Source organism: Elaeis guineensis, chromosome 6, assembly GCF_000442705.2.
Source record: "Elaeis guineensis isolate ETL-2024a chromosome 6, EG11, whole genome shotgun sequence".
Taxonomy (NCBI): Eukaryota; Viridiplantae; Streptophyta; class Magnoliopsida; order Arecales; family Arecaceae; genus Elaeis; species Elaeis guineensis.
The window spans coordinates 117,594,885-117,621,666 of NC_025998.2; the positions used below are offsets into that span (position 1 = coordinate 117,594,885).

A 26,782-nucleotide genomic window follows, 5' to 3' on the forward strand; every position below is an offset into this window, starting at 1 on the left:
TTTATTTTCTCCGCACAGCTACGGGCACTTGTCTATTTATGTTTTACGCTTCTCAATGAATACAAGTAGAAAATATACAGATTATTTCATCATCTTCAGCATACATGCTGCATCATTGTTCCTAGATGTCCATGGCTGTCCAGAGTGCCCCACATAACTTTAACCGGGCCTATGCTTCCTCTAACAGTTGCTTGTCTTCACCAACTTGTTACCAGAAAGGTTCATGATTCATCAGGTTTTTCACTTACAGTCTCAGTGGCTTATGTTAGAATAAATGGACTTATGCAGTCAAACTTCTGGAATGGTACCATGTTTTCTTCTACAACAATCAGCTGGATTTCTTGTCTATAGACGTCTTATTCCTGGAACATGTCTTCAACAGGGAATTGATCCTAAGAGGCCTTCTTCATCTTTTCCTCTATATTTACAGCTTTTGGTCTTATACAACCCAGAATGTCAGCATATATTGCTCTATGAATGCTCGTCACTAGTTTTGAGCCCGTGCATTGCATACAGATTCTAGATCATAATTGATTATTTAAAAAAAATTAATTGATAAATAGTAAAATGATATCCATCCAAATTCATGATGTCTATCCATATTCTCAACTACTGGACTTTTATTGCAAGAGGATAATAATATTAAGCTTTAAAAATCTTATTTAGGTCACATAAGTAAGTTTTAATTCAGTATTTTAATAACATCATACTTGAATTTAATGATTTAAGAATTACTAGGTAGGAGAGTCCAGACACGTGGAGCATATTGTAGATTGATTTTGATCCAAATGATATTCATAGATGATAAGGTGCTACTTGCATGAACAATTTAAATAGTTAATCTATTTTTTATCAGCTTCAACTTTCATATATATATATATATATATATATATATATATATATATATATATATATGATTCTGTCGGGTTTGGTTATTTGCAGACTGTCGATTTCGGGCTCGAATATTGTTTCTTCAACTCTCCTTATTGATACATGTACTTCAGTTATTTATATAGTTTTTTTGGTCTCTTGTGGTACTGTTATTTTCTGTCATTTTGCTGGCCTTTGTATCTTGGCAACTGAGATATTTTGTACAGGCAAATTCATTGTGCACTATAGGTGGTGTAGAAAATCTAATGTGGAGCACACCATCTTATTTGATTGGTTCACATAGTTACTATTTTTCAACATATATTTAATGTCTGTAAATCATCTTTTTCATTTAAAAAATTTGTATGATGAAAATATCATCATTTTTTGATAAAATTATGATATCCTATGTTCAGAAAATCATAATTTTTGTCTATAAGATGTTATAATATAATGCAAGATGTCATAATATGCATTGGATGTCATAATTTTTTTTTCAAAGAATAAGAATATTTTTGTCATTCAAAATTTTCAAACAAGAAAGCCGATCTGTAGGCATTAAAAATTATTGAAAATTAGTTAGATAAAAATATCATTTCCATATTATGATATCCTAGGCCATATTATGATATCCTAGATAATAATACGCCACAAAATATTATATTTTTTTCTAAATGATAGGGATATCTTCATCATATAAAATTTTGAAACGAAAAAATCGATCTGCGGACATTAAATGCGCATTGAAAAGCAGTGACTATGTAAATCAATCAGACAAGACGGTGCACTCCACGTTGGATTTTCTATACCACTTGTGGTGCACAAAGAATTTCTCTTCTGCATATTGATGTTTATGGGCTCTATCCTAACTTTTGCTATAGACTTTAATTTGTGAATAAAGTTCTTCTTTCTTACCAAAAAAAAAAAAAAGGAAAGGATAGGCTTAATTATTATGAGATGTGGTGCTGATGATGCTACGCAATTTTAGGACTGCATGAAAAATGCATTAAATTTTGAAATTTTTAATAGGATTTTTCCACAACATATATATTATCATATGTTCATGGTGTTGAATTTTTTGATGCCTGTGTTGTAAATATTCTATAAATTTAATTGAAAATTATCTTTGGATTGTTATTTAATGGTGTTTTCCAATTCTTTCATTGATTGTAAATGCAGAAATATAAATAATAGAAATCTCATCAAAAATAATCTTGGAAGAGAATTTACGTCAAAGTTAATGATGGTGAATCTCAATTGCCCAGTTTACATCAAACTTTAGATACCGAATATTCTTCATCTCGAGTTCTAGCAAAAAGAATTGTATCAGCTCCCAAAATATATGTTCTATTCGAGCTCTTTCAGGATAATACTCCCATCAAACATACTCCAACCATCAGCTGCAGCTTCAGAATTTGTTTCCAATGCCAGTCACCAAAAAATAAATAGCTTCAGAATAACCATAATTTACAGTTACCACCACATTTCCTGTTGTTTATCCTCTTATTTAATTAAAACCCACCATGGCACTAAATACTTATAATTTTAATCTATTTTTTATATAGATAATTAATAATTAAATTATAATATCATGATTCGACTCATGTTGACCCCTGATGGTTGAATCGGTGACTAATAATCTACTCCATTTTCTGGCATTGTGAAAATATTCTTCCAAACTGTAAACAAGCCTTGTCTTTAGATGGCTATTATTAGTGGCACGCACTCACAGCCCAAAAACTTAAAATATTAAGAGGATTGACCCAAGCTAATAAACTTATACAATATCCTTTTTTTTAGTCAATATGGAACTGTGACAATCTCCCACCCCATTCTTATGACACCTTTGCTAGGATCGGCTCTTCCTTGAGAGAGGAAGGCCGACCCATGGCTCAGGTTCTACTCCATCCTATCACATCCTCCTCAATCATCCTCAATAGGGGAGCCGATATGACTAATAATAAAGAAGGTGACACATGACAGACCTTGCTTTAATACCAGTTATCATTGATTCAAGGCTTAAAAGCTTAAGTTGTTGGAAGGAGAACCGGTCTAAGCTAATAGATTTACATTTAGGACTATGACATTAGGTAGCCTTGAAGTAGATACATTAGCCTACATCCATGGTCAAAATATAGTGAAACTTGCCAGGAAGCGAGAAGGGTTGGGTCCGGTTCCCTCGGTTTCTCATCTGGTTGGCAGGCCGGGCTTGGCTACTGCAAATGCCAGTCTGAGCCCGCACGTGCTCATAATAATAGCTCAAAATTCTCTCAGCTGTGGGTATACAAACAAAAAAAAAATAACAAAAAAACCGGTTTTTTATACTTGGTTTGGTTTTAGGTTGAAAATATTTTGAACCGTAAAAGACGGTTTGCTTTCGATTTAAGTTTTAAAAAAAGCTGACTTCAAAGTTCAAACGACTGGTCCGAATATATATGCACAGATGGTCTGGCCCGGTTCACTGGTTCAGAGCTGCCCTACCGCCCCAATCTTCTCGTGCGCTCCCAAGCCGCCCTTTCGCCCTTGTCTCCCTCCTCCAATCCCTCGCTCACGTAGTCAGGTAAGATCTCTTCCTCCTCCTCTTCTCTTCTTCTTAGGAGCTTTTAGAACCATGGACTCACACCGCTCTGCCATCCTTCTTCACCCATCATCTCCGCCCCCGGCCCCTTCCCGTCCGCTAGCACAGCCGCTGCCGCCACCGCTCCGCTGTAATCCCCCAAACCTCTCGATCCTGCTCCATATCGCATGAAATCCCCTTCTTGGTGGTTCTTAAGGTACCTGATTCTGATGAAACCTACATGAAGGACTCTCTTCGTGTTTCTGTTTCTTGATAAAAAGGATGGATGTTGAGGATTCTGTTGAACTCAGATGCATTTCTAGTAGTAGTTTAGCTCTACAGATGGCAGTCAGATACCTAATGGCACGAAAATTTTGTTGCATTTCATTAGCACAGTACAGTTACCCAAAAAATCTGATCTTTTGTACTTGAGATTGAAATTCTGAGTATGCTGAGGTTATCTTTGGGATTTCCTTTCGAAATGCTTGAATTCTACCATACTCTGGGTTTGCATTTCCGATGGAAATTGATATTTGCATCGTCACCACCGGCGCATGGTCCTCTATTTCCCCTTCTCGCTGTCGCTTCAACCCTTTCCTCTCATCTTCTCCCACCATGGCCGCTTCTCAATCGCAATCGCTGGCTGTCTTCTCTTTGTTTCCTTCGGTCTGTTTGGAACTTTTTCTTTTTTTGATGGGAAGAAAAGATGGGGCTGAAGCCCTCTGATTGAAGAGCAGATTTTTGAATCAATTACTCGACAGCACAATTACTATTGCTTGTTTTATGAATTGCATTTCTTTGTTTAGATTTCATTATTATGTAAACTTAATTTAATCTCTTTCCTTTATTAAAATAATTGCATTGATTTATGTAATATTGCAACTGCTTGGTAGATTCCTTGTGTGCAAACACAAGATAGGATTGACAACCTATGGAGATTTTTATTTATTGGGTATCGGGTCTCATGTTACAGGTCAAGAATCTGAACCCTGTAATCTTTCAATCCCATGAGTTAAAAATTCTTTTTCGTAAAAAATGGGCTAAAAATTCTAACTACCCAGTCTGACCCTTAGCATCATCATTCCTCATACTACCCACGGAAATACATTTTATGTGAAGGAATAGTTATTAAGATGTGAATCTTGAGGTTGTGATATCATTTACAATCATGCATTTAGTTAAATTGATCAGTGATGGAGTGGTAAAAATCTGGCTGCACTTGTATAATTTTTCTGTCTGATTACTTTTTCTTTTTCCTATATGATATGCAGGATATAAGGTTGTGATGGACACTGCCATTTTGCCTTTGATAAAGACTAATCAATTTATTGACACACATGTTACTCGTCATTTTCGAATATTCAGTGTCCCTAAGCATAGAAGATATCAGTCATATTGTTTGTCACAAGGTGTATTCTGCTCTCTATTGTTAATTTCTGTGTTTGGGCTGCTTAGTTTTAGTAGTAGATACTTTTGCGTGGAAGTTTTAATAGTAGATGATAATGTTGTTCTAGGAACTCTTTAGTCACCTCAGCCTGTTCTTGTTTTCTTTTTCTTTTCTTTTTTCTTTTTTTTTGGCCTTTTTTCTTTTGACAAACACTTGAATGACTTTGAACGCATCTCTCTCCTTTTTCTTTAATATGTAAAACTTCAATATGGTCCCACTATTGGTGACGCATATTTTTCACAAATAAATACAACACTGTGCAGTTCCAGTGGTTGATGCTGTAATGTGTATTAATTATTGTTACAGGATCTAGAGGTCGAGGTACTAGGTGTTCAATGAAATCTTACAAGCTCTCAGAGCTTAGTCATGCTGAGGTTGAAGGCCTCAAGGCTCGTCCTCGTATTGATTTCACTTCCATTTTCAGTGCCGTGAGTTTACTTAATCTCTTCAATATGAAGATTTACTTCAATAAGAAAGTTTAAGTGTGATCTTGATGAATATATTGCCTTTTTTCTTAATTAGGTAAACCCAATTGTGGATGATGTCCGGATTAGAGGTGATGCTGCAGTTATAGAGTGGGTCTTTCTTCAATGTGCATTCATATTATATCTTCCTATCATCTTTTTTTTTTTTTTTTTTAAAAAGTATTATTGGAGTTAATGATCGACCAGGAGGCTAGTGCTGAGACTTGTGTCTTTTTTCCTGTGGCCCAGTTATACCACAAAATTTGACAAAGTTGTATTGGATCGAGTAGTTGAGCTTGTTTCCGATCTTCCGGATCCCAAGGTAGGCTGATCCTGACTGCATGCTTGTTATTGAGAACTAAATATGCACCTATTGTCAACAGCAGTTTTAATAGAAATGCATTTTCTTTCTTAAAGTTGGTGGCAGAAATATTATTCTTCTATGTTAAGATAATTTTTCTTGAAAGTTTAGTAGTTTATATGAAATATGCAAGCCATATCTATACATGCAGCAGTTTATTTGTTTTTCATCCAATTGTTTATTTTGAAAGAAAGATTGGTTTTCCTATTAATAAGTCAAGTCAAAGTGCTACTATATTTTTGCATATCAGGTTTCATAGCTATGAAATTGTATTTTTTTTTTAATTTATCTTTTATGATGTGATTATATTGGTTATAAGATGCTGATAAAGAGAAGGTTTTAATCTAAGAACTGTATCTGAGGCATTATGTATCATGCTAAGATTTTTTTTTTTATATTAAAAAGAAAAAGAAGAAATGCTAATGTCTTTATATCATGAACGGATATTGGAAGAGATCCTTATATCTAACAAACATGTCATCACTTCTAGAAAAGGAAGAAAGAAGGGAAAAGGAACTACCAATAGGTGGTTTGTAGGAAACTCTCAATCTTTTGGGATGTGGAAATCAAGTCTTTAATTACACACAGAATTTATTCTTCTTCATCATTCTTTCTTTCTTACAACTAATATAATTCAGATTTCTCTTTCTTTTCACTTGATCTCCATTACAAATCCCTTGATAACAAAAAAAAAAAAATAAAGATGTTTAGAAAAATTGCATGGTTGGCCCTTTGGAAACAGCATCCATTCTTTTCTTTTTTGATTAAGACTAGCGAATGCCATATGTTGTCAAACTTGCCCACCGAGGACTATCAGAGAAGGGATTATAGATGGAATGCCATTCTTAAATGGAGTGGATGGATAATCCCCAATATTTTGATCGAATTTATTTTCATTCCAGTTTAGTGCTACCTCTAATGTTATTTCTAGTTTTTTACATGTATGCTTTCCTAGAACTTCCATCTATGCTATCTTAGGTCTTTCCCTCTGTTTCCTCCATCTACCAACAAACGTTGAAGTCTCCTTCCTAAAGCCTATCAGATCTTCTTTTATATGGGCCCATACCACCTCAATTAGTTCTCCATCATTCTTTCCTTAATTTGTGCAACTTCTATATCTTCTCAAACATACACATTTTTCAATTTATCCTTGTTGTTTTTATCAAATCCATCTCAACATTCTCATTTAGCCAAATTCTTATTTTCCTAGGCACTCTTTATGGCATTTTGAGCCATACAATTTTCTCTTTAATCAAGATATATGTGGATCACGTAATGCCCCAGAAGCACTTCTCAACTTCATTTAACTGACTCTAGTTCTACTACATATATCTTCATCCATCCGCCAATTATCTTGTATGATAGACACTAAATAATAAAATTTTCCATCTTTGTGGTATCCCTCATTTGTCCATCTTAAGTGGGACCTCACTTTTGTTTCTATTTTCACTGAAATTGCATTTCAAATGTTTTGCTTTTTTTTTTCCCATTAATTTTAAGAAGACCTTATCCTCAAATATTTTGTCCATGAATCCAATTTAGCATTTATTCTTTTTACATCAACCAATACAACATCTGCAAATAATACACACCATGTTACACCTGCCTAGAAATTGGCAGTAAGTTTATCCACAATTAGTGTGGATAGAAGGTAGTAGTGAACTTGAAATTTTATAGTTTATTGTTCTTTAGGTCATATAACTTAACAACCGACATTTTATGTGCTTAATTTGCTCAGTATCATTAAAGCATGAAAGGATGTGAATTTAGGGCCCAAACCTGGCCTCCAGGCCTCCTTCTAAGCCTAAGAATCAGCCATCCCGGTGCTCCTGCCCCAAATTCTAAGTAGACAAATTCATGAGGCTACTCGGAATATGTGGTCAGGGGGTAGGAAAGAATCATTGTTCTAATAGAAACTATGAAGGAACACCCATGTGGGATATATGTTGACTAATGCTCCATATACCAACTATTGTTTATCTATCTGTTGGTGTCTCTTTTTGTGTTTTATAGTTAGAGTTAGTTTTATATTTGTGGAAATGTTATACATAAAGAAAATATTTTAAAAGAGAAACTTGGAAAATGATGTAACATTGTTAGTTCCATTGAAGTGAGGGAATTGAAGCTTCTTTGAACACTTGTAGGAGTTATTCAAGCCTATAGAGTGGCACAGCATTTGAGATCATACTGCATGTTTCTGTTAGTTATGAGAAGAGATGAGATATGAAGTTCTGGTAAAATTAGTTTTGATGAGGACATTTCTAGAATGTTGGTTCCTGAAATGGTTCTTTTGGGCAAGCAGCTTGAGTAGCTTGAACTTTTGGATGAAAGCAGGTAAATGTGAGTGATACTCTTGTGTTGCTCTAATTTTGATGGTTGGGTAAGTGCCATGTGCGAATTTTGTTTGCTCCTATGCTTCTCTTCTTCCTTTCTGTTCAGTAGTGTGCTGCACCCTACATTGATAATAGTATTATGAGAAGTTTAAAATGGGAGAAATACTGATGTCACTATGTGTTGAAGCGTTCAGCTCTAATATTTTACCTGTCTTTGTATAATTATCATTTTTAATGATAATAACCTTATTTAAAACCCTAGCAGTAGAGATAATGGATTTATTGCATGGTGTCAAACTCTTATTCTTGGATGCTTATGCATCACATTGTTTCTATAGTCATAAATAATGGTCTTTTATTATCCTGGTGCTGTTGTCAGAAGTATATGTTCATGCATCAGTTGTATTTCTGTGATCTGATAACATATATCTAGAGTCTATATGTTTATTGTCGGCATTATTCACTCAATCCTTTACATGGTATGCATGCATGAGTATTATTTATTTGTCTACTGCAGCTTGATCCAGATGTCAGGGAAGCATATGTTCATACATCAGTTGTATTTCTGTGATCTGATAAAATATATCTAGAGTCCATATGTTTATTGTCGGCATTATTCGCTCAATCCTGTACATGGTATGCATGCATGAGTATTATTTATTTGTCTACTGCAGCTTGATCCAGATGTCAGGGAAGCATTTGATGTGGCATATGACAATATCTATGCGTTTCATGTTGCTCAAAGGGTTCCTGAGAAGAATATCGAGAATATGAGAGTAAGCAATTGATTTCTATTAATCTCATTGCTACCTTGTTTTCTTGTGTCTGTTAAATTTGGATGTGAAGAATGTGAACAGGGTGTTAGGTGCAAAAGAATAGCAAGGTGCATTGGCTCTGTGGGGCTTTATGTTCCAGGAGGGACTGCAGTCTTACCCTCAACTGCTTTGATGCTATCTGTGGTATGCTTGTTCTCTTCCTCCAGATCAGTTTAGTGGTTTAATTGTATGGTGAGCTTTGATACCTCTAGGTGAGCAAACCTGGTTGATTCTTGATTCTTTTCTGTACCAGCCTGCACAGATTGCTGGGTGCAAAACTATTGTTCTTGCTACTCCCCCGAGTCATGACGGTAGTGTTTGCAAGGTAAATCTTCTTGGGAAACCTAATTATTGTCATCCCTCCTATAAATTAAAATATTGCCCCTTTTTTTTTTTGTAGGAGGTACTTTATTGTGCCAAGAAAGCAGGTGTGACACACATATTAAAAGCTGGGGGAGCTCAGGTGAAAGGATATTGAGGAGACCTTTTTAATGTGAATATGCTTCATATTCTTTTAGTCAGCAGATCTTATTTTGTTCATATCTACAGGCTATCTCAGCCATGGCTTGGGGCACCATATCATGTCCAAAGGTATTTCTATTCAGTATCTATGATATAGTAGTCATGAAATCATTGATTTCACTCACATTTAAATGCACATGTGGCTGACAGTTTTCCCATGACTATTAATAAAATCTTTTCAACTTCAAGGTTTTAAAGATTCTTCTTCCAGTTTGACCATTCTTGGAGGTTTAGAAACCAATAATTTCATTTGCATATGAATATTCTGGGACAATTTCTAATAGAGAAGTAGCTTTTAAGTATGGAATGGTATTCCTTCTAGTCATGATAGAAGGGAATCCTAAAGTTTGATCCTGCTGTCGTACTAGGAGTTACGGACTCCTACTTTCTAATGTTTCTTTTTCACAAGGGCTTCTTTCTGCTTTTATTGTTACTTAAATTTTTCATGTAACAAAATTTCCTGCCTTTGCCTATCCTACAAACGCAGACATGTGCATTAACAAGGTGCCATTAATTTATCCTAAGTTAATCTATTCTCAGTAGAGTTGGCTAATGTGATTCATTAATTACAGGAAATTTAAGTAGTTGATACATTGGAATTAAATAATCCACATTGTATTCTTTATAATGTATCTTCAATTTGCGGATATACATATTCTGCTTACTTCTCGATAGTTTTTGTAAAGCACTTCTTGAACATGATCATTGCTGTGAATCGGATATTTGTCAGAAAACTAAGTAGTATGATATTATGCAGGTGGAGAAAATTTTTGGGCCAGGAAATCAGTATGTTACAGCTGCAAAAATGATACTCCAGGTATACCTTCTTCTTCAGTTTTCTTTTCTTCTCTATTATTTTGTTTATGTTTTTGAGACCTTAAAGATGTATTAGGATGTCTGGATTCCCATGTCTTGAGACCATATGGGTGGAAACTGATGAGGTCAAAATGAAGTGTCAGTTTGGGGAGCCTCAGTTGCGCAAGCTCATTATTTAGGGATGTCACATTCCTTTTAGAAGGTCATTTTGAGCGGTCCTTAAATGGTTCCCGCAGCACCCCCACCCCCACCCCACCAAAAAAAAACAAAAAAAACAAAAAAAGAAAAATCACTTCCCTCCTGTATGGGAATGTATGAGGGCACAAGATGCATGTACTCAAACTGGCCCTAATAGCTGCTAATATGCTTTTAAGGTTTTTAAAGTACATCAGTATGTGTCTAAGCCTCTTTTGTCATTGCTTGGAGAACAAATTAATGACTAGACCTACATAAGAAGTGGATTATATTCTTTTGTTTCACTTGATTTTTATTTTCAGACTAAGAAAGCTTTGTAAAACTTCTCAGAACTTCTTTAGTCTATTTAAAATCCCCTTGACATTTTTTTCTCCTGCCTGGGGAAGGTTCCATGGGGCCTGAAAGTTTTATTTAGCCAAATATCCTTACCATGTTTATGATTAAAATATCTGCATTAACAAATGCTCCAGGTTCAGGTCAAAGTTTCCCATTCACTGCTTATGGAGATTAACACGTCACCCTTTCCTATGCTATCTCTTGTCCCTGCAGAATAGTGAAGCAATGGTTTCTATCGACATGCCAGCAGGCCCATCAGAAGTTTTAGTTATTGCTGATAACCATGCCAATCCAGTTCATGTAGCTGCAGATCTACTTTCTCAGGTATTTGTGTTTCTTTTGCTGTTTTATTTTATCAATTGCTTATAATCTGTTGGATGGAGAAGGCACAAAGAAACCTCTGTTTGAAAATGCAGGATTATTTATTTATTTATTTATTTTCACATATGGCATGTTTGACGTTTAAGAAGCTGCTATCCTATTTAATATTACTAGATCAATCTCGTTCACTAAAACTGGTATTTCAAAAGGCTGCTAAATGAAGCTATATGATCAAACAAAGAACTCACTTTTAGTGTTTGTATGTCTTTCTTTTTTTTTTTGTGGTGGGGGGAGGGGGTTTGTAAAGGTGATTTTATGTTTTTTGGTACAAAGTGATTATACGTTAGTTCAGGACTTTTATATTTTTAGATATTCCAACCTCTCTGAGTTTGGACTCGATTATGTGATCTGATGATTGGTTCTTAATTGTATGGCAGACTATGTTCTAACAGGATGCTCTACTTATTTTTCAGGCAGAACATGGACCAGATAGTCAGGTGGTTCTTGTTATTGTTGGAGATGTGGATCTCAGTGCCATTGAGGCTGAACTTAGCAAACAATGTGCAAACCTTCCAAGAGGAGAATTTGCTTCAAAAGCCCTCAGCCATAGCTTCACTGTGTTTGCCCAAGATATGATTGAGGTTGTTTTGGCACCCCATCATTCTTTTTTCATAAGTGCAACGTTTTTGTTCTATGTTGTCATGAATTCAGAAAGAAAAGGAAGAATGTGAAGGTCTATGTTAGTTTCTCAAACAAGCATATGCACATATGTAGGATTAAACTGGCATAACATTCTTGCAGTCTCCTCAGTTTGATCAGCAACCTCTGGTGATTACCACTTTGTTGACTGTAAAAGCTTACTTTCTTTGGTCATGGTCAAAGTGTTGTCCTATGGATGAATGTGACACATGACACCTATGATTTTTTTTCTATATGTAACCGGACAGGTATACTCACCTGGTCAAGTAAGTTTTTATGTGATGGTTTATTGCGTACGGCCATTGTCTCGGCTGTTGTTCAAAAGACAGTTGAAGCATTGGTTTCTGCAGACTTGGCTGAATTTCGTAAATTTGAGGTCTTGAATTATTCTTGCTGAAGTATGAGTTTAACTATCTCTTCACCTTCTTGCAGGCAATCTCTTTCTCAAATTTGTATGCTCCTGAGCATTTGATCATTAATGTCAAAGATGCAGAGAGGTGGGAGAGTCTCATTGAGAATGCAGGTAGATACCAGCCGATTTGAGTTGTTGTCATCTTTACCATACTGACAGAGTGCCTACTTGTATGCTTGTAAAGAAGAATAGCATTATATCATCTTGACTGTGGTCTACAATCATGTATGCTGGGGCATTGGGGTTCAAGCTTGCAACACATTCTATTACAAGGCATCAAATAACCATATAGTAGTTGCTAAATATGTAATTCCCTGATTGAGCAATGACAATTGTAAATGTTCTGTTGCAGGTTCAGTGTTTCTAGGGCAATGGACACCAGAAAGTGTGGGCGACTATGCGAGTGGGACGAATCATGTCCTTCCAACTTATGGGTATGCTAAGATGTACAGTGGGGTGTCATTGAACTCCTTCCTCAAATACATTACTGTGCAGTCTCTTACAGAGGAAGGACTACAAAGGCTTGGTCCCCATGTGGCCAAGATGGCAGAAGTTGAAGGCCTTGAGGCTCACAAGAGAGCTGTTACCCTTAGGCTCCAGGACATTGAGGCTGCCCTACCTGCTTAGTTAATATTTATCACTTCAAAATCTATAGAGGCTGTATTGCACTTCTCTTTCCCTTCTTTTTTGACAGCTGATGTGGTTGAAAGTTACAATTTATTTGAATACATGGAATTCTCTGAAATAAAAGGATAAAAGAAATCATGACATGGAAAAGCAACTGAATTCTCCTGTCCTCAGCTTCAGGTGCATGAATGGTGATATGCCATCACACTACTGCAGCAGTTGCACTGTCTGGGGGTTTTGGTAACTGTCATTTTATCTTCACTGATGCTCATTTCTTTCAAAAGAACGTCTTAAGAAAGTCTCTGTTCCAACGATGGTCTATATACATTTCAGTCATCATCCCTCTCCACCAATAATAGCAGCCACTTTTCAACCGGAAGATCACCAATGAAGTGTGGCATCATTGATTAGGTCATCCTGCTTCTACTTTTAAAACTGTTTTACTTGATGTTGAATCTTTTAATTGCCACTTGTTTCCATTACTTCTTGTCAAATAGCTGAAAGTGCTTCGCTTCTTTGTGATCCAACTTTGAAGAATTTGATGCATTGCAAAGCAAGGCACTTGGCCTTTAGTTGCACCTCACCCAAACCAAAATATTAATGAATGCAAAAGAGCATACTGCATCAAACAACGGACATATGCATCCGTGGAGAGGTACAAAATGCACATCTTGTCATCCGAGTATCCCATCAACCAACGATTTGGAGTCAGTTACGTTGGTACCTTCAACCCAATGGTAAAGTATGTCACTGTAAAAATTATTCTTTCAATAGAAGTCAATCAAAGTTGATCACTTTGTCAAATTACGTGTCCACAATTCATTCCTTCAAAAAACTCATATAAAAGAAGTATGCATGGCCCTAACTGAGGTTCATTGATCCAAGTTGGCCCGACTATGTTTTTGCAATTCAACAATCTCTCTATGGCCTACCAGGCACCTTGAGTGTAGCTCTTTTTTTTGTTTTGTTTTGTGATAAAAGAGTGTAGCTCCTTTGATTCACCAATCATCTACGGAACGATAGCTTTCTTGGCACGCCCGCGGAACTCAGATTTATGAGAAATATCGATGGGTATATATTATCCTCCTCATATAGGTGGACGATATCATCACTAGTAATAATGGTGGAGCCTTATTTAAACACATTTCAAATCCTAATCACATATTTGTAATAAAGGATCTTGGGCACTTCATTATTTTGTTTGTATTAAGGCACATTGCAATGATAAGGATTTCTCTCTCTCAAATTTAGGGGTGCAAGTGGTATGGATATTATCCGTCTGAATTTATTTTCGTGTCCAAATCGATTCAGATATGAACAAAAATTTAAGGATCTAACTAATATCTATATTTGTATCTATATCCGTCTAAAAAAAAAGAATATGGATATGGATAGATAACTATTCGATCTATATCCGGATATCCAAATCTACATATAATTCTATATAATTTTATATATCATTTATATATTTTTTTAAAAAAATATATAACCATATAAATATATTATTAATGTGATCTATCATCTATTTAGTAATATTTTTGATCCTGTAGTCATAACATTTAATTATCTAAATTATATTCATAATTATATCCATATTTTCAGTATTCGAATTGTATGTGTATCCATTTAAAACAAATATAGATATAAATTTTTGCATCCAAATAATATTTATATCCATATTTGTATTCGTCAAATAAAATAAATATGGATATAAATATGTTGGTATCCGATCTGCATCAGATCTGATTTCAGTCTTACTCAAACTAAATACATTGTTGATCTTTTGAAGCGGGCCAAAATGGGTGGTGCCAAACCTTTATAGTATTAGTTAGCTCAGGGTGGTGATTCACTCATTGATCTGATCAAAGATCACAACATTATAAAAGCACTTTAATATGCTACCATAGGTTCATAATTCAATCAAATGGAGGTGCCTTTGTCGTTACTTAGGTCTGCCAATATATGCATTCACCTTGTACCTCACACTAGGTTGCTGTTATATAGGAATATTCTATGATGTTCTTCAATTTGGGAGAGTTAGAGAGTTTTCATGGCATCTAATCTAATGCTGATTGGATCGAAGATCTCAATGATTAATGTTCAGCTTTGGATTATTGTATATACCTTTGTCCTTTTCTATTGTCATGGAGTGACAAGAAAAAAATGACTAGATCTCAATCTAGTACAAAATCTAAACATCAGTTAATCATGGATTATAGGATAATTTTCTGCAATGCCACATGTCAGTACCCTCCAAATGACACACGTTAGGTGTTTTACGGAGAAAACTAGCAATCTTTTGTACCAAAAAAAAAAAGCAATCAGGATCATGCAGCGAGAGGAAAGAGGAAAGAGAGATCTTTAAGGGCAGGATGGCAAGCCCTACGGCTTCTCGGGTTCTAGTAGCACTTGGGAATATGAGGGATGGGGTGTGGTGGGGTGGGGGAAAGAGAGAGGTCCGCGAATCAAAAGGGCTTGCGAGAAACCCAGCCAAAGTAACATTATATTTGGGGTGAATAGCAAAGTGTTTTTTAGAGTTTTTTTTTTAATGAAAGCTTTTGAAAGTAATACAAACGATCTTCGTATCAATATCAATAAAAGGTTTTCGATGGAGATAGCAATTACGGTGAGGAGGATGGAATATGGTCGGTGAGGGAGGTGTCATTCAACGGCCTCATGATCAAGACCGCCGAGGTGGAGGCCAAGCTCGATGAGGGCAACATCCAAATTACGGAGGAGGTCCTCCTCATCAATCCGAGGGTCTTGATGGGGTTGCCATTGATGGAGCTTTGGAGGTCGGTGACAGCTTAGGAGAAGATGGAGGACTAGCATGTGAGATCGGAGTTCACCGACAAGGACGATGCCATCACCCGCGACGATGCCATCTAAGGGTTTCTAGGGTTAGAGTTAGGTTTTGCCATCCATCTGCAACACCAATACAGATTTCCTTTCTCTCTCTAGCTCTCATTTTATCTCTATTGTCTCTTTCTAGCAGGCCATTTTCTTTTCTTTAATACGAGGAGCTTTCATCTTCGTATGGCATCCAAGGGAGGAGGGATCAAAGTTACCCTTTTTCTCTTTCTTTTTTTTTACTAGAGCTTTTTTATTAGATGGAAATGTTACCTTTTTTGGAGGGAGATTTTAACGCCCAATCCATTTGTAGACCAGACTTAAATTTCTAAGCTCTGTTGACCAAAGTATGACTCCCGGTCCATTAGAAATAGCATTTTAATTTGAAGTCCCTCATGAGACAAAAATGCCCTCAAATTGAATACGATAGTCTCTCCAAATTTTCATCTCTCCATTTTTCTTCTTTCTGATGAGTACCTCCGATGTCGTATTTCAGCATGATTTTACTCATACTACCGGTGGTGAGGTTGCAATAGGTGGAGGATGCGGAATGACGATTGAGGCCTTCTCTTGTTTCGTGGCCTTCTTGTTTCGTAGCCTTCTCTTCGATGGGAACGACAATCGAGGTGGCGGATGTAAGTGGAAGCAAAGCCTGTCGATAATGTTCTCTCTCAGTCGCTCTTCTCTCTTTCTCCCTCTCTTCTCTCTCCATAGATTTTAGTAATTTCAATTAGAGGTTTTCTTCGTTATGAATGAGACCACATGAATGCTCTTACTTATGAATGGTGCTATTACTTAGAGTAGGATTTCTGTTACTTATGAATTAGTTTGTAAATATAAATAGTTGATTTAATCACATGAATGCTCATTGCTTATTTCAAGTAATCACATGAAAATATAGTTGGTTAGATGAAAAATATCAAACCATTATCTCAGAAAAAAATATTGGAAAGAGTAATGCTACTGAAAAACTATCTAGAAAATAAAAATATCAAGTCCCACTAACTGTTTATCCTCTTTCCTAAAAATTTAAAACTTTTAAAACTTATAAATCTTATTTTAATGAAGTCTCAATGCTTCAGAGAAAAGAAATATACATTCTCCATCTTACATCAGCCCTAATGATGAAGATTTGCATGCCTACTGTACATACACAAAATTCTAGTATGAGTTTATAAAAATATGAGATTACATAAAGTTGTGAAGTTACTTAGCCCAATATTGTCAGAAGGGACCACCCAATCAGTTACCCAATTGCCAACTCGGCACTAGTAGGTGAAGCAAGCACCTGAAGCTTTAGCCTAAGCACTGCTTGGTAGGAGAGTAAGCATGCCAAACATAAGCAAGCTCTAATTTGCTTGAGCTCAGCCCAAGATCCCACACACACAACTTGAGTTTTAACCATATTCATATGTAATTTGATTTTGTTAGTCAAAATTAGCTTCTATGATAATGTAACCTAATATATATCGTTTGAATTTGATTTGTGATGCAGTGTTATGATGGCTAGTTCAAGGAAAGCTAAAGAATTTTGTATTGACCATAATGAATATGGTGAATGGAAGGTGCTATTTGAGTCATTATATCGAGATTATGGACATACTTATGAAGTCCATGTCCGAAGAGCAGGAGATAAAGGTGGCTACGACTCCATTTGGCTATTTGCTTCGACCTCCATATATCAAGCAGAGGATGATGAGGAGGGCTTTAGGTTGGATAGGATTATGGTTCTTTTTGTGGGGACTGATGTTGCCCTCATCCTTATTTTAAGGACTACGGGTGATGAAGCTAAATTATACAGAGAGGGGAGGGTTCAGTCGGACCTCATCACCTGATTTTTTTGATGGTGACCACAAAAAGACTACTTGAGATTTAGTTAAAAATAAATTGATGTCTCTTGTTGGGAAGTCTGGGTTACAGAATATGGAGGACTTTACTAAGTGTTGGGTTCTTTATCTTTTTGTAACTATTTTTTTTCAACTGTACACTATCATATTCCAAAGACATGATATCCATATCTTGATGATTTGGATCGTCTAGGATCATATAGTTGGGATCTTACAATTTTTTCTTTCCTTCGATAGTAGATCTCTAGTCTTGCAGAGAGTGTGCGCATAAAGAACACAACCGAAAGAGACTCTGCTGACTATATAGATGGATGTACGGTGGCTCTGATGGTAAGCTTGTTTATATTTATTTTTAATTCAATTATTTGATAGTCAATCTAATATGATATCGGTTACTTTAATATGGTACACAATTAGTCTAGCATGATACGTAGTTAATATAGAATGGCACATAATTAATTTGTTGTGGTACACAGTTAATCTATATTGGTGCACAGTTAATTTATATTGGTACATAGTTAATTTATTATGATACATAGTTAATCTATATTGATACACAGTTAATCTATTGGTACACAGTTAATTTATTATGATACACAGTTAATCTATATTAATATATAGTTAATCTATGTTAGTACATAATTAATCTATTATGATACAGTTAATCTATATTGGTACACAATTAATTTATTATGATACACAGTTAATCTATATTGGTACATAGTTAGTCTATCATACTGCATAGTTAACCTATTATGGTATATAGTTAATCTAACATTATTTTGGTATGGTATATAATTAATTTATTAAAGTACATAGTTAATCTAATATTATTTTGGTATGATACATAGTTAGATTCCTCTAAAATATAATACTTATATTGCTTTTTTTATGTATGCATGGGCTGTTGAGCATACCAATAGTCTACATAAAAAGTACAAACCACCATTCATTTATCTCCATTTTTTGTGTTGGAGCAATGCGCCGTTCCCTCGTAAGGTGGAGGCAATCACCGAAGCTATAAAGAAATTAAAAAAATTTGAGGTATTAGCTTTTGTATATAACATCATACATAATTCAATTGAAGCATAACTAATTTTTTTGAAATTTTTTTTATTAATGATAGGTGATTCAAAGGATAGAGCCTAAGGAGGATGAAGCACATCTCCTGTCATAAGGATGGCCATAAGGAGCACTTTTAATATAGGGGCAGGCACATATAAAATCTATTTTTTTTAAATTTTTTATACTTCATATTAGTTACATGACTCACATATTAGTTTGTATTTGGCACACACATATTATGTGCCAACACACAGTAAAGTTCATCTTGCGCATACTTATAAAGTATTAGCAGACAATTGAGATTCTGCTATATTTTTTTTAATTCTTTATAGTATGTCATTATCTTCATGTGGCATACACTTATTTCTGTTTGGTACATAGCTGTTATATGCCGGCATACTATTTGACATACTATATTTAAATGGCATACATAAAATTTTACTATATAGGAACACATATAGATCCTTACTATACATTACTTATTATATACAATCTTTAAGATTTTTTGTGATTTTTCAAGTTCCATCGTCTAGCCAGCCCAGACGACATCTAATTAATACTTTAGAACCACGCATGGCAATTGTTGAGAGATCCTTGATTAGTCACGATTTTCATTTAGAGGACTCTCAATCTATCGAAGATGTCGCAGTGAAGGATACATGGATTCTTGCCTTCGATAGGAGGCTTTCTTGCATCGAGAAGTTGCTCTGTGATAAGGGCTTAATGCAGTAGATGACATTACAGGCATGAATGTAGATCCTGCTGAGGTGAGTATAATACTGTGTTATAATATGAAAATTTAGAAATGATGTTATTTCTGATCTAATTAATCTTTATTATTAGGTGAGAATAGAGCATTCTTTTGTACGTGAAGAACCCCACCCAACCAAAGTGGATCCTACTATACCTCTTAGTAATGAAGCGGTGGAGGTAATTTTTATTAATTTGTAGTTAAAGATATATTTTTTTATTATAATATGAATGCTTATTAACTATGTACCAGCATTTTTTTTCTTTTTAGATTAGTTTCGTGGCTGAAGTGGAGTGCGAGAAAGAACATGCTATCGTGAAACATGTGTCCTCATTATGTAGGCAGGTAAAAATGAAAGCTCACGAGAAAAAACCCACAGAGAAGGGAAAGGCTATATCATACCTTCCTAAGACCTACAAACGTGCAAGGAAGAAACAGCAAGAGGAGAACATGGTAAAGGAAGCACAGTCTTATCCACTAGTAAGAGTGATCTAGATGCTCATTGCATTCATTTTTGGAGCCTATTACTACTGCACTGATGGAGCTAAGTCAATCAGTTAAGGACCAAGGAGATCCTTTCCCTTAGAGAGGTTTAGAGATTTTTTCATGTATTAATTATTAAATCACTGTAACAATTTTTGTCTTTGTATCATGTGCTTGTATGATATATATTAAATATTCAATACACTTACTAAAAATCTTTCTTATATTTCAACACTTTTAGCATATTCGAGATTCTATTATAGTAATAGATGTTAAGTCATCGGTGCTACCGAATAAGCCAATACGATTGGCAAACAAGCGCACCTATCATGGGAAGGGGAAAGATTTACTCCCATCATTTCTTGAAGCATCAATTGATTTCTATATCGATGGTGATCACTCTGAGTAAGTTAATAATATATATATTTTTTATCTCATTATTCATAATGAGTTTTTTTGTTAATACCTGCATATTTTATGCAGTGAGATTATCTGAGAGGATCAAGATACTTCTTAACATTGTTGCACATACTATGCAATGGATCAACTCCTTAACGATGGGCCACTATGGAGTGATGTATGAAAATTAACTGCTCACATATTTTCTCTGCTCTAATATTTTTTTTGATCTTAATGATTTTATTTGCATTATACATAGCTCGTTAGTGTATACTTTCATATAATAAAGCTATTCCATATAGAGTATAAGGAGCCTATGGAGAATACTGCTTTGTTTTTGCATTGTGAGATACAAGTATGAAATTTATTAGAAGCATGCATTTTGTTTTCAACTAATGGATGTTATGACTTACTCTTCTTCTTCTTCTTCTCTTTTTTGGTGTAGATTGTTGTGCTTCAATGCCTTTCAGGAGTCATCTTAGTAATCCCTGAAGTCACCATCAGATCATAGATTGAGCACAATCAAATATACAGAAATGGATGGCTGATATCCAATTATCAGATCTCGAGCACTGTAGATATTTATTCATTTCGATAAACATGTCTTGGAATTGGTACCTCTTAGTTTTGGATTTGAAGGAGCGATGCTTTGACTGCTATAACTCAATGTAGAGCTTCAATGTATCAGATGATGCTAATAAATATGTGTATAACATTATTCAATATTTGTTTGTTACTTTTATTTGTAACAACATCTATAAGTAATTTATTGTATTTCTTACCATATGTGTGTGGGCAATGTTTGTACATTTTTAGTTGCCAGAATGAGTAGGACTCAACATCTCTGAAGCTCAAGTTCAATATATTCATGACTATCTGTAGCATAGATTTGATACTGTAGATTGTGGAATATATATGCTGATATTTGCAGAGATCCTCACAAAAGGTAGCTCAAGATCGCTGTACGATGATTTCAAGGATGCATCTTTATATCGAAGTTGGGTTGCGAAAAATATTTTGTTCCATGGGTATTATGTTACATATAAAGAATTTTGATCATGGTATGAGAAGAAGATGCCAAGGGCCAAAGATTAGTACATGATGGTTGTGTAAACAATCTTCGTAGTTTATATCAATTGTAAATTTCATCCTTGTACTAATTTGATACATATTTTATATTTAATATCATCAAAAATTTAACTACAATATGGCATGTTCAAATATGCACTAGGTTAATTTTATGTTCACCGTGTATGTACAGCAATATAATTGTGAACCATGTAACATCCAGTGTGTACCAAGTTAATTTAAGTATGTACTGCTGGACTGCTTTACCTATGTGTGCCAATGCCATGGTGTCAAAGGCATCCTCCTTTAAAGATAAAACTTCAGCTTCTACCTATTTAAGTTCAATGTATGTATATATATACAATTGATATCATGTCCAACCCGTCTAAGTTCAAGCTACCTATTTAAGTTCAGCTTCTACCTTTTTAAAGATGAAACTTTAGTTTCTTCATATAAGCAATTGATATCATATTTTGGTTCGACAGTTTCAAGCTCCTCATTGCCAATTGGATGTGTATATATATTAGATGAAGTATAAGCAGACTAGCCAAAATTAACTGTGCAGAGATTTAAGAATGTGTGTGTTTGTATGTGTCGTGATACTTCAAGTGCTGTGATTCTTTAAGTGTGTGCCATGATACTTCATCTATGTGCCACGATATGTCAACCGCATGCTATGATACTTCAATTGCATGCTGTGATGCAGTCCTCTTTAATAAGTAGGGATCTTAGGTTGTATTCTTAAAAGAAAAATCTGACTTTTTGTCCCTTTGAGTGAGTCGGCTCAGATTGACTTTGAGTTGGCTCGACTGTCTTTTGAGTTAGCTCGGATTGACTTCGAGTCGACTCGATCGCAGAAACCCGCAACACACTGTTTCGTCCGACTGAGAGAGCCAATTTTGATTTTTCAGAGTCGGCTCGACTATTTGTCAAGCCATTATGTCGGTGCTCAGAGCATGCCAGAGTCGGCTCAATTCCATCAGGAGTCGACTCCATTTTTCCAAAATAATTTTTCTCAAGGAATTTATCTCCAAACTCAATCCTTCTTGGTTCAAATGGTCTTCAATTATTTTCAATCCTTTCGAATAGTACTTTCTTTCTATAAAATATTCTTTAAGATACTTGAGAGATATTAGATCAACTTTGAGCTCTAATATTTTATGATTATCAAAATTATTTTTGTAATTAACAATATTAATTTAACTATGTATAGTATTAATTTAACTGTATATCATATTAATTTAACTGTATACAATATTGAATTAACTGTATATAATATTAATTTAACTATATGCAGAGTTTCTTTAACTATATACAGTATTGAATTAACTGTGTATATGTTAATTTAACTATGTACAGGGTTCATTTAACTATATACGATGTTAGTTTAACTATATATCATATTAATTTAACGGTGTGCAAGGTTAATTTAATTATGTATGATGTTAGTTTAACTATACGCCATGATAAATTAACTGTATAACATATTAATTTAACTATATACAGTCTTAATTTAATTATGTACAGAGTTTCTTTAATTGTATGCAGTATTGAATTAACTGTATGTAGCCTTAATTTAACTATATGCAAAGTCTCTTTAACTGTGTATAGTGTTGAATTAACTATGTACATATTAATTTAGTTATGTGCAAGATTTATTTAACTGTATATCATGTTAATTTAACTATGTACTATATTAATTTAATTATATACAGAGTTTCTTTAATTATGTGCAATGTTGAATTAACTATATACAGGATTTTATTTAACTGCATACGATGTTAGTTTAATTATATATCATATTAAATTAACTGTATACTATATTAATTTAACTGTATGCAATCTTAATTTAACTATGTGTAGAGTTTTTTTAACTGTGTATAGTATTGAATTAACTATGTACAATATTAATTTAACTGTATGCAGAGTTTCTTTAACTGTGTGTAGTATTGAATTAACTGTATACATATTAATTTAACTATGTGTAAGTCTCATTGAACTATGTACAATATTCTTTTAACTGTATACTATATTAATTTAACAATGTGTAGAGCTCATTTAACTATGTACGATATTAGTTTAACTATATATCATGTTAAGTTAACTATATATCATGTTCATTTAACTATGTATAGTCTTAATTTAACTGTGTATAATATTGAATTAACTATGTACATTCTTAATTTAACTGTATGCAGAGTTTCTTTAACTATGTACAGTATTGAATTAACTGTGTACATGTTAATTTAACTATATGTAGGATTCATTTAACTATGTACGATGTTAGTTTAACTGTGTACTATATTAATTTAACTATGTGTAGGATTCATTTAACTATGTACGATGTTAGTTTAACTATATATTATATTAAATTAATTATATACTATATTAATTTAACTATGTGCAGTCTTAATTTAACTATGTACAAAGTTTCTTTAACTGCATACAGTGTTGAATTAACTATATGTAGCCTTAATTTAACTATGTACAGAGTTTCTTTAACTATGTATAGTATTGAATTAACTGTGTACATGTTAATTTAACTATGTGCAGTCTTAATTTAACTGTGTGTAGAGTTTCTTTAATTGTATGCAGTGTTGAATTAATTATGTGTAGCCTTAGTTTAACTGTGTAGAGTTTCTTTAACTATGTGCAGTATTGAATTAACATGTACATATTAATTTAACTATGTATAGAGTTCATTTAACTATGTATGATGTTAGTTTAACTATGTATTATGTTAATTTAACTATATACAGAGTTTATTTAATTATGTATGATATTAGTGTGTATCATGTTAAATTAACTATATATCATGTTAATTTAACTATATGCGAATATAATTTAATTATGTACATAGTTCCTTTAACTGTGTGCAGTGTTGAGTTAACTATGTACATGTTAATTTAATTGTGTGTAGGATTTATTTAACTGGATATGATATTAGTTTAACTATGTACTATAGTAATTTAACTGTGTACTATATTTAGTTAACTGTGTACCTCTGTTAGGACCTATCGCATGGTAGGGATGGACACATGGATCACCCTTGGCATAGGCGTCATCCCATGGATTGCTCCCTATGGTGTGCCAGGCCAAAAATAGTGTGCTAACATCTTTTTTTCAAGGAAGATGACCCAAGGGTTGTCCTCTGAGATCCCCTGATACCTAAAAAGTGACTTTCTCACATTTTTTATTTCCAAATATTGTGAAATCATCCCTTAACCTTCCAAAGACCTTTGAATGTTAGTTTAGCTATGTATCATGTTAGTTTAACCATGTGCCATTTTGGTTTAACTATGTACCATATTAATCTAACTATGTACAGTATTATTAACTATATACAGTGTTCAATTAATTATGTACAATATTAGTTTAACTGTATACCATATTTACTTTGTTGCTCCTAGATTGATTTTGATGATTACAAAGCAGATTGAAGGGATACAAATAATTTTAAAATGAAAAAGTCCTTATGCTCTTCAAGGGCAAAATCATAATTTCACTAAAATCCTGATTTGATAGTACCATTTGGTAGAACAAATGATTTGAAATCTATTGGTAAAAATTTCATTGTGTTTGGACTTATATTTTTGAAGTTATGAAGGTTTGAAGTGCATGAGTCGACTCATGAGTCAACTCATGGCACTGTGAGCTGATTGGCACGCAAAAATTCTCCTTGGCACGCTAGTTTTCTGGCTTGGCACGACCTGTGAGTCGACTCATGAGTCGACCCACAAGGCATGAGTCGACTCATGAGTCGACCCCTGCTAATTTGAGCCAAGAATTTCCAGAAAAGTATTCTCTGGTTTTTGTAACAGAGGTCGACTCATGAGTCGACCCCTGAAGCATGAGTCGACTCATGAGTCGACCCCTGCGACGGGAAATGTCAGCAACGGCTATTTTTTTGCCCGTTTTAATTGCCATTTATGCTTCTTAAAAATCCTCTAACGGCTTTTTATCTACCTAAATTATTTTCTCTTGCTTCTAATGCTACAAAATACTTTAAATGGTGAAAGAAATTGCAGATTAAATAGCGGATCAAACATGAAATCAAAAATAAGAGAAGGAGAGAAGAACAGAAGAGAGGATCCGAAATTTGCAAGAAAAAGCCTGAGATCAACGAAAAATCCAAAAAGAAAAAGAGAGAGGATCCACAATATACCAGAGAGATTGTGAAAGAGAAAAACAAGATCTTTCAAGGAGAGAATTCTTCACGCCTATTGTTTCAACCTTGATCTAGAGATCGTTCAAAGCTTTCAAGAGATCTTCAATCAACAATCAATCTCTTCTCAAGCATTCAAGCGTTCATCCACTTTGAGAAATTCCGAAAAAGGGGTTCTTCATTTGAGTAAAGCTTTTATTGTTATATTCGCTCATTTAAGAAGCTGTTATTGTATTAATTTGTGCTCTAAATTTTTTAACTCTTTGTGAGTTTTTGTTCTTATTTTTGGAGGATTTCCAAAACAAGAAAAGGTTGATCCGAACCTGAAATCAGAGTGTTTTGGGTTTACTTGTACCCGAGAAATAAGTGTTCTAGCTTGGGATAGCTAGTGTCGGAGTTTCCGACGTTTTGTATTCGGGTTGAATACAAAGGATAGTGGATTGAAATTCCCAAGTGGGATCTTGGGGAGTGGATGTAGGTGCAAGGTTAGCACCGAACCACTATAAATCCTTGTGTTTGTGGTGTGCTTTATCTCTTCACTTTATTTCTTTATTATATTCTTGCATTCCTGCTTTAGGTAATTAATATTAAATTAAAGTCTTTGTTTTGATCTTCATAAGTAATCTGTTGGGCTTAAAATTTTTTAGAAATCCAATTCACCCCCCCTCTTGGGTTGCATAGCTGGGCAACAAGTGGTATCAGAGTCGGTGCTCTAGCCCTTCTTTGATCTAACAATCAAAGAGCCAAAGATCTATGGCAACCCATGTTGGAACTTCTCTAGCCGAGGGGCAATCAACAAACCGACCTCCACTTTTCAATGGGCTAATTACTCCTATTGGAAAGCTCGGATGAAGATTTTCATACAAGCACTCGACTATGATATGTGAAGTATCATAGTGAATGGTCCTCACACACCCACCAAGATTATAGATGGTGAGGAGTCAACCAAATCCGACAAAGAATGAGATGAGGTTGACAAGAAATTGGCACAATTAAATGCCAAAGCCATGAATGTTCTTTATTGTGCACTAGATGCAAGTGAATTTAATCGCATTTCTACTTGTGCATCTGCTAAAGAAATATGGAATAGGTTAGAAGTCACCCATGAGGGAACAAATCAAGTAAAAGAGTCTAAAATAAACATGCTTGTACATAAATATGAATTGTTCAAAATAGAGCATGATGAGTCCATAACTGCTATGCTTACTCGTTTTACTGATATAATCAATGGTTTAAAGAGTCTTGGCAAATCTTATACTAACAGTGAACTTGTAAGGAAGATTCTCAGGTCACTGCCAAGAACTTGGGAAGCCAAGGTGACTGCCATCCAAGAAGCAAAGGACTTGAACACTCTACCTCTAGAAGAGCTTCTGGATCCT

The 26,782-nt window shown here is 34.5% G+C and overlaps 1 protein-coding gene across 5 annotated transcripts; it reads left to right on the forward strand.

The window, feature by feature from the left end:
• Positions 1 to 3,282: 3,282 nt before the first annotated feature.
• LOC105046721 (histidinol dehydrogenase, chloroplastic) lies at positions 3,283 to 12,929 on the forward strand. Of its 5 annotated transcripts, XM_019851012.3 has the most exons (16): positions 3,334 to 3,430; positions 3,552 to 3,644; positions 4,699 to 4,836; positions 5,181 to 5,302; positions 5,397 to 5,449; positions 5,588 to 5,660; positions 8,707 to 8,808; positions 8,890 to 8,991; positions 9,101 to 9,172; positions 9,248 to 9,310; positions 9,397 to 9,438; positions 10,127 to 10,186; positions 10,930 to 11,040; positions 11,511 to 11,678; positions 12,169 to 12,259; positions 12,501 to 12,929. In XM_019851012.3, exons 3-16 carry the CDS (start codon positions 4,713 to 4,715, stop codon positions 12,773 to 12,775), a joined length of 1,458 nt encoding a protein of 485 aa, XP_019706571.1. In that variant the 5' UTR covers positions 3,334 to 3,430; positions 3,552 to 3,644; positions 4,699 to 4,712; the 3' UTR covers positions 12,776 to 12,929. The 5 variants fall into 5 exon arrangements, with proteins under 5 accessions (XP_010923703.1, XP_010923705.1, XP_019706571.1 ...); XM_010925401.3 differs by lacking the exon at positions 3,552 to 3,644 and having other exon boundaries at positions 3,283 to 3,430; XM_019851013.3 differs by lacking the exon at positions 4,699 to 4,836 and having other exon boundaries at positions 3,335 to 3,430.
• The last annotated feature ends 13,853 nt before the right edge of the window (positions 12,930 to 26,782 follow it).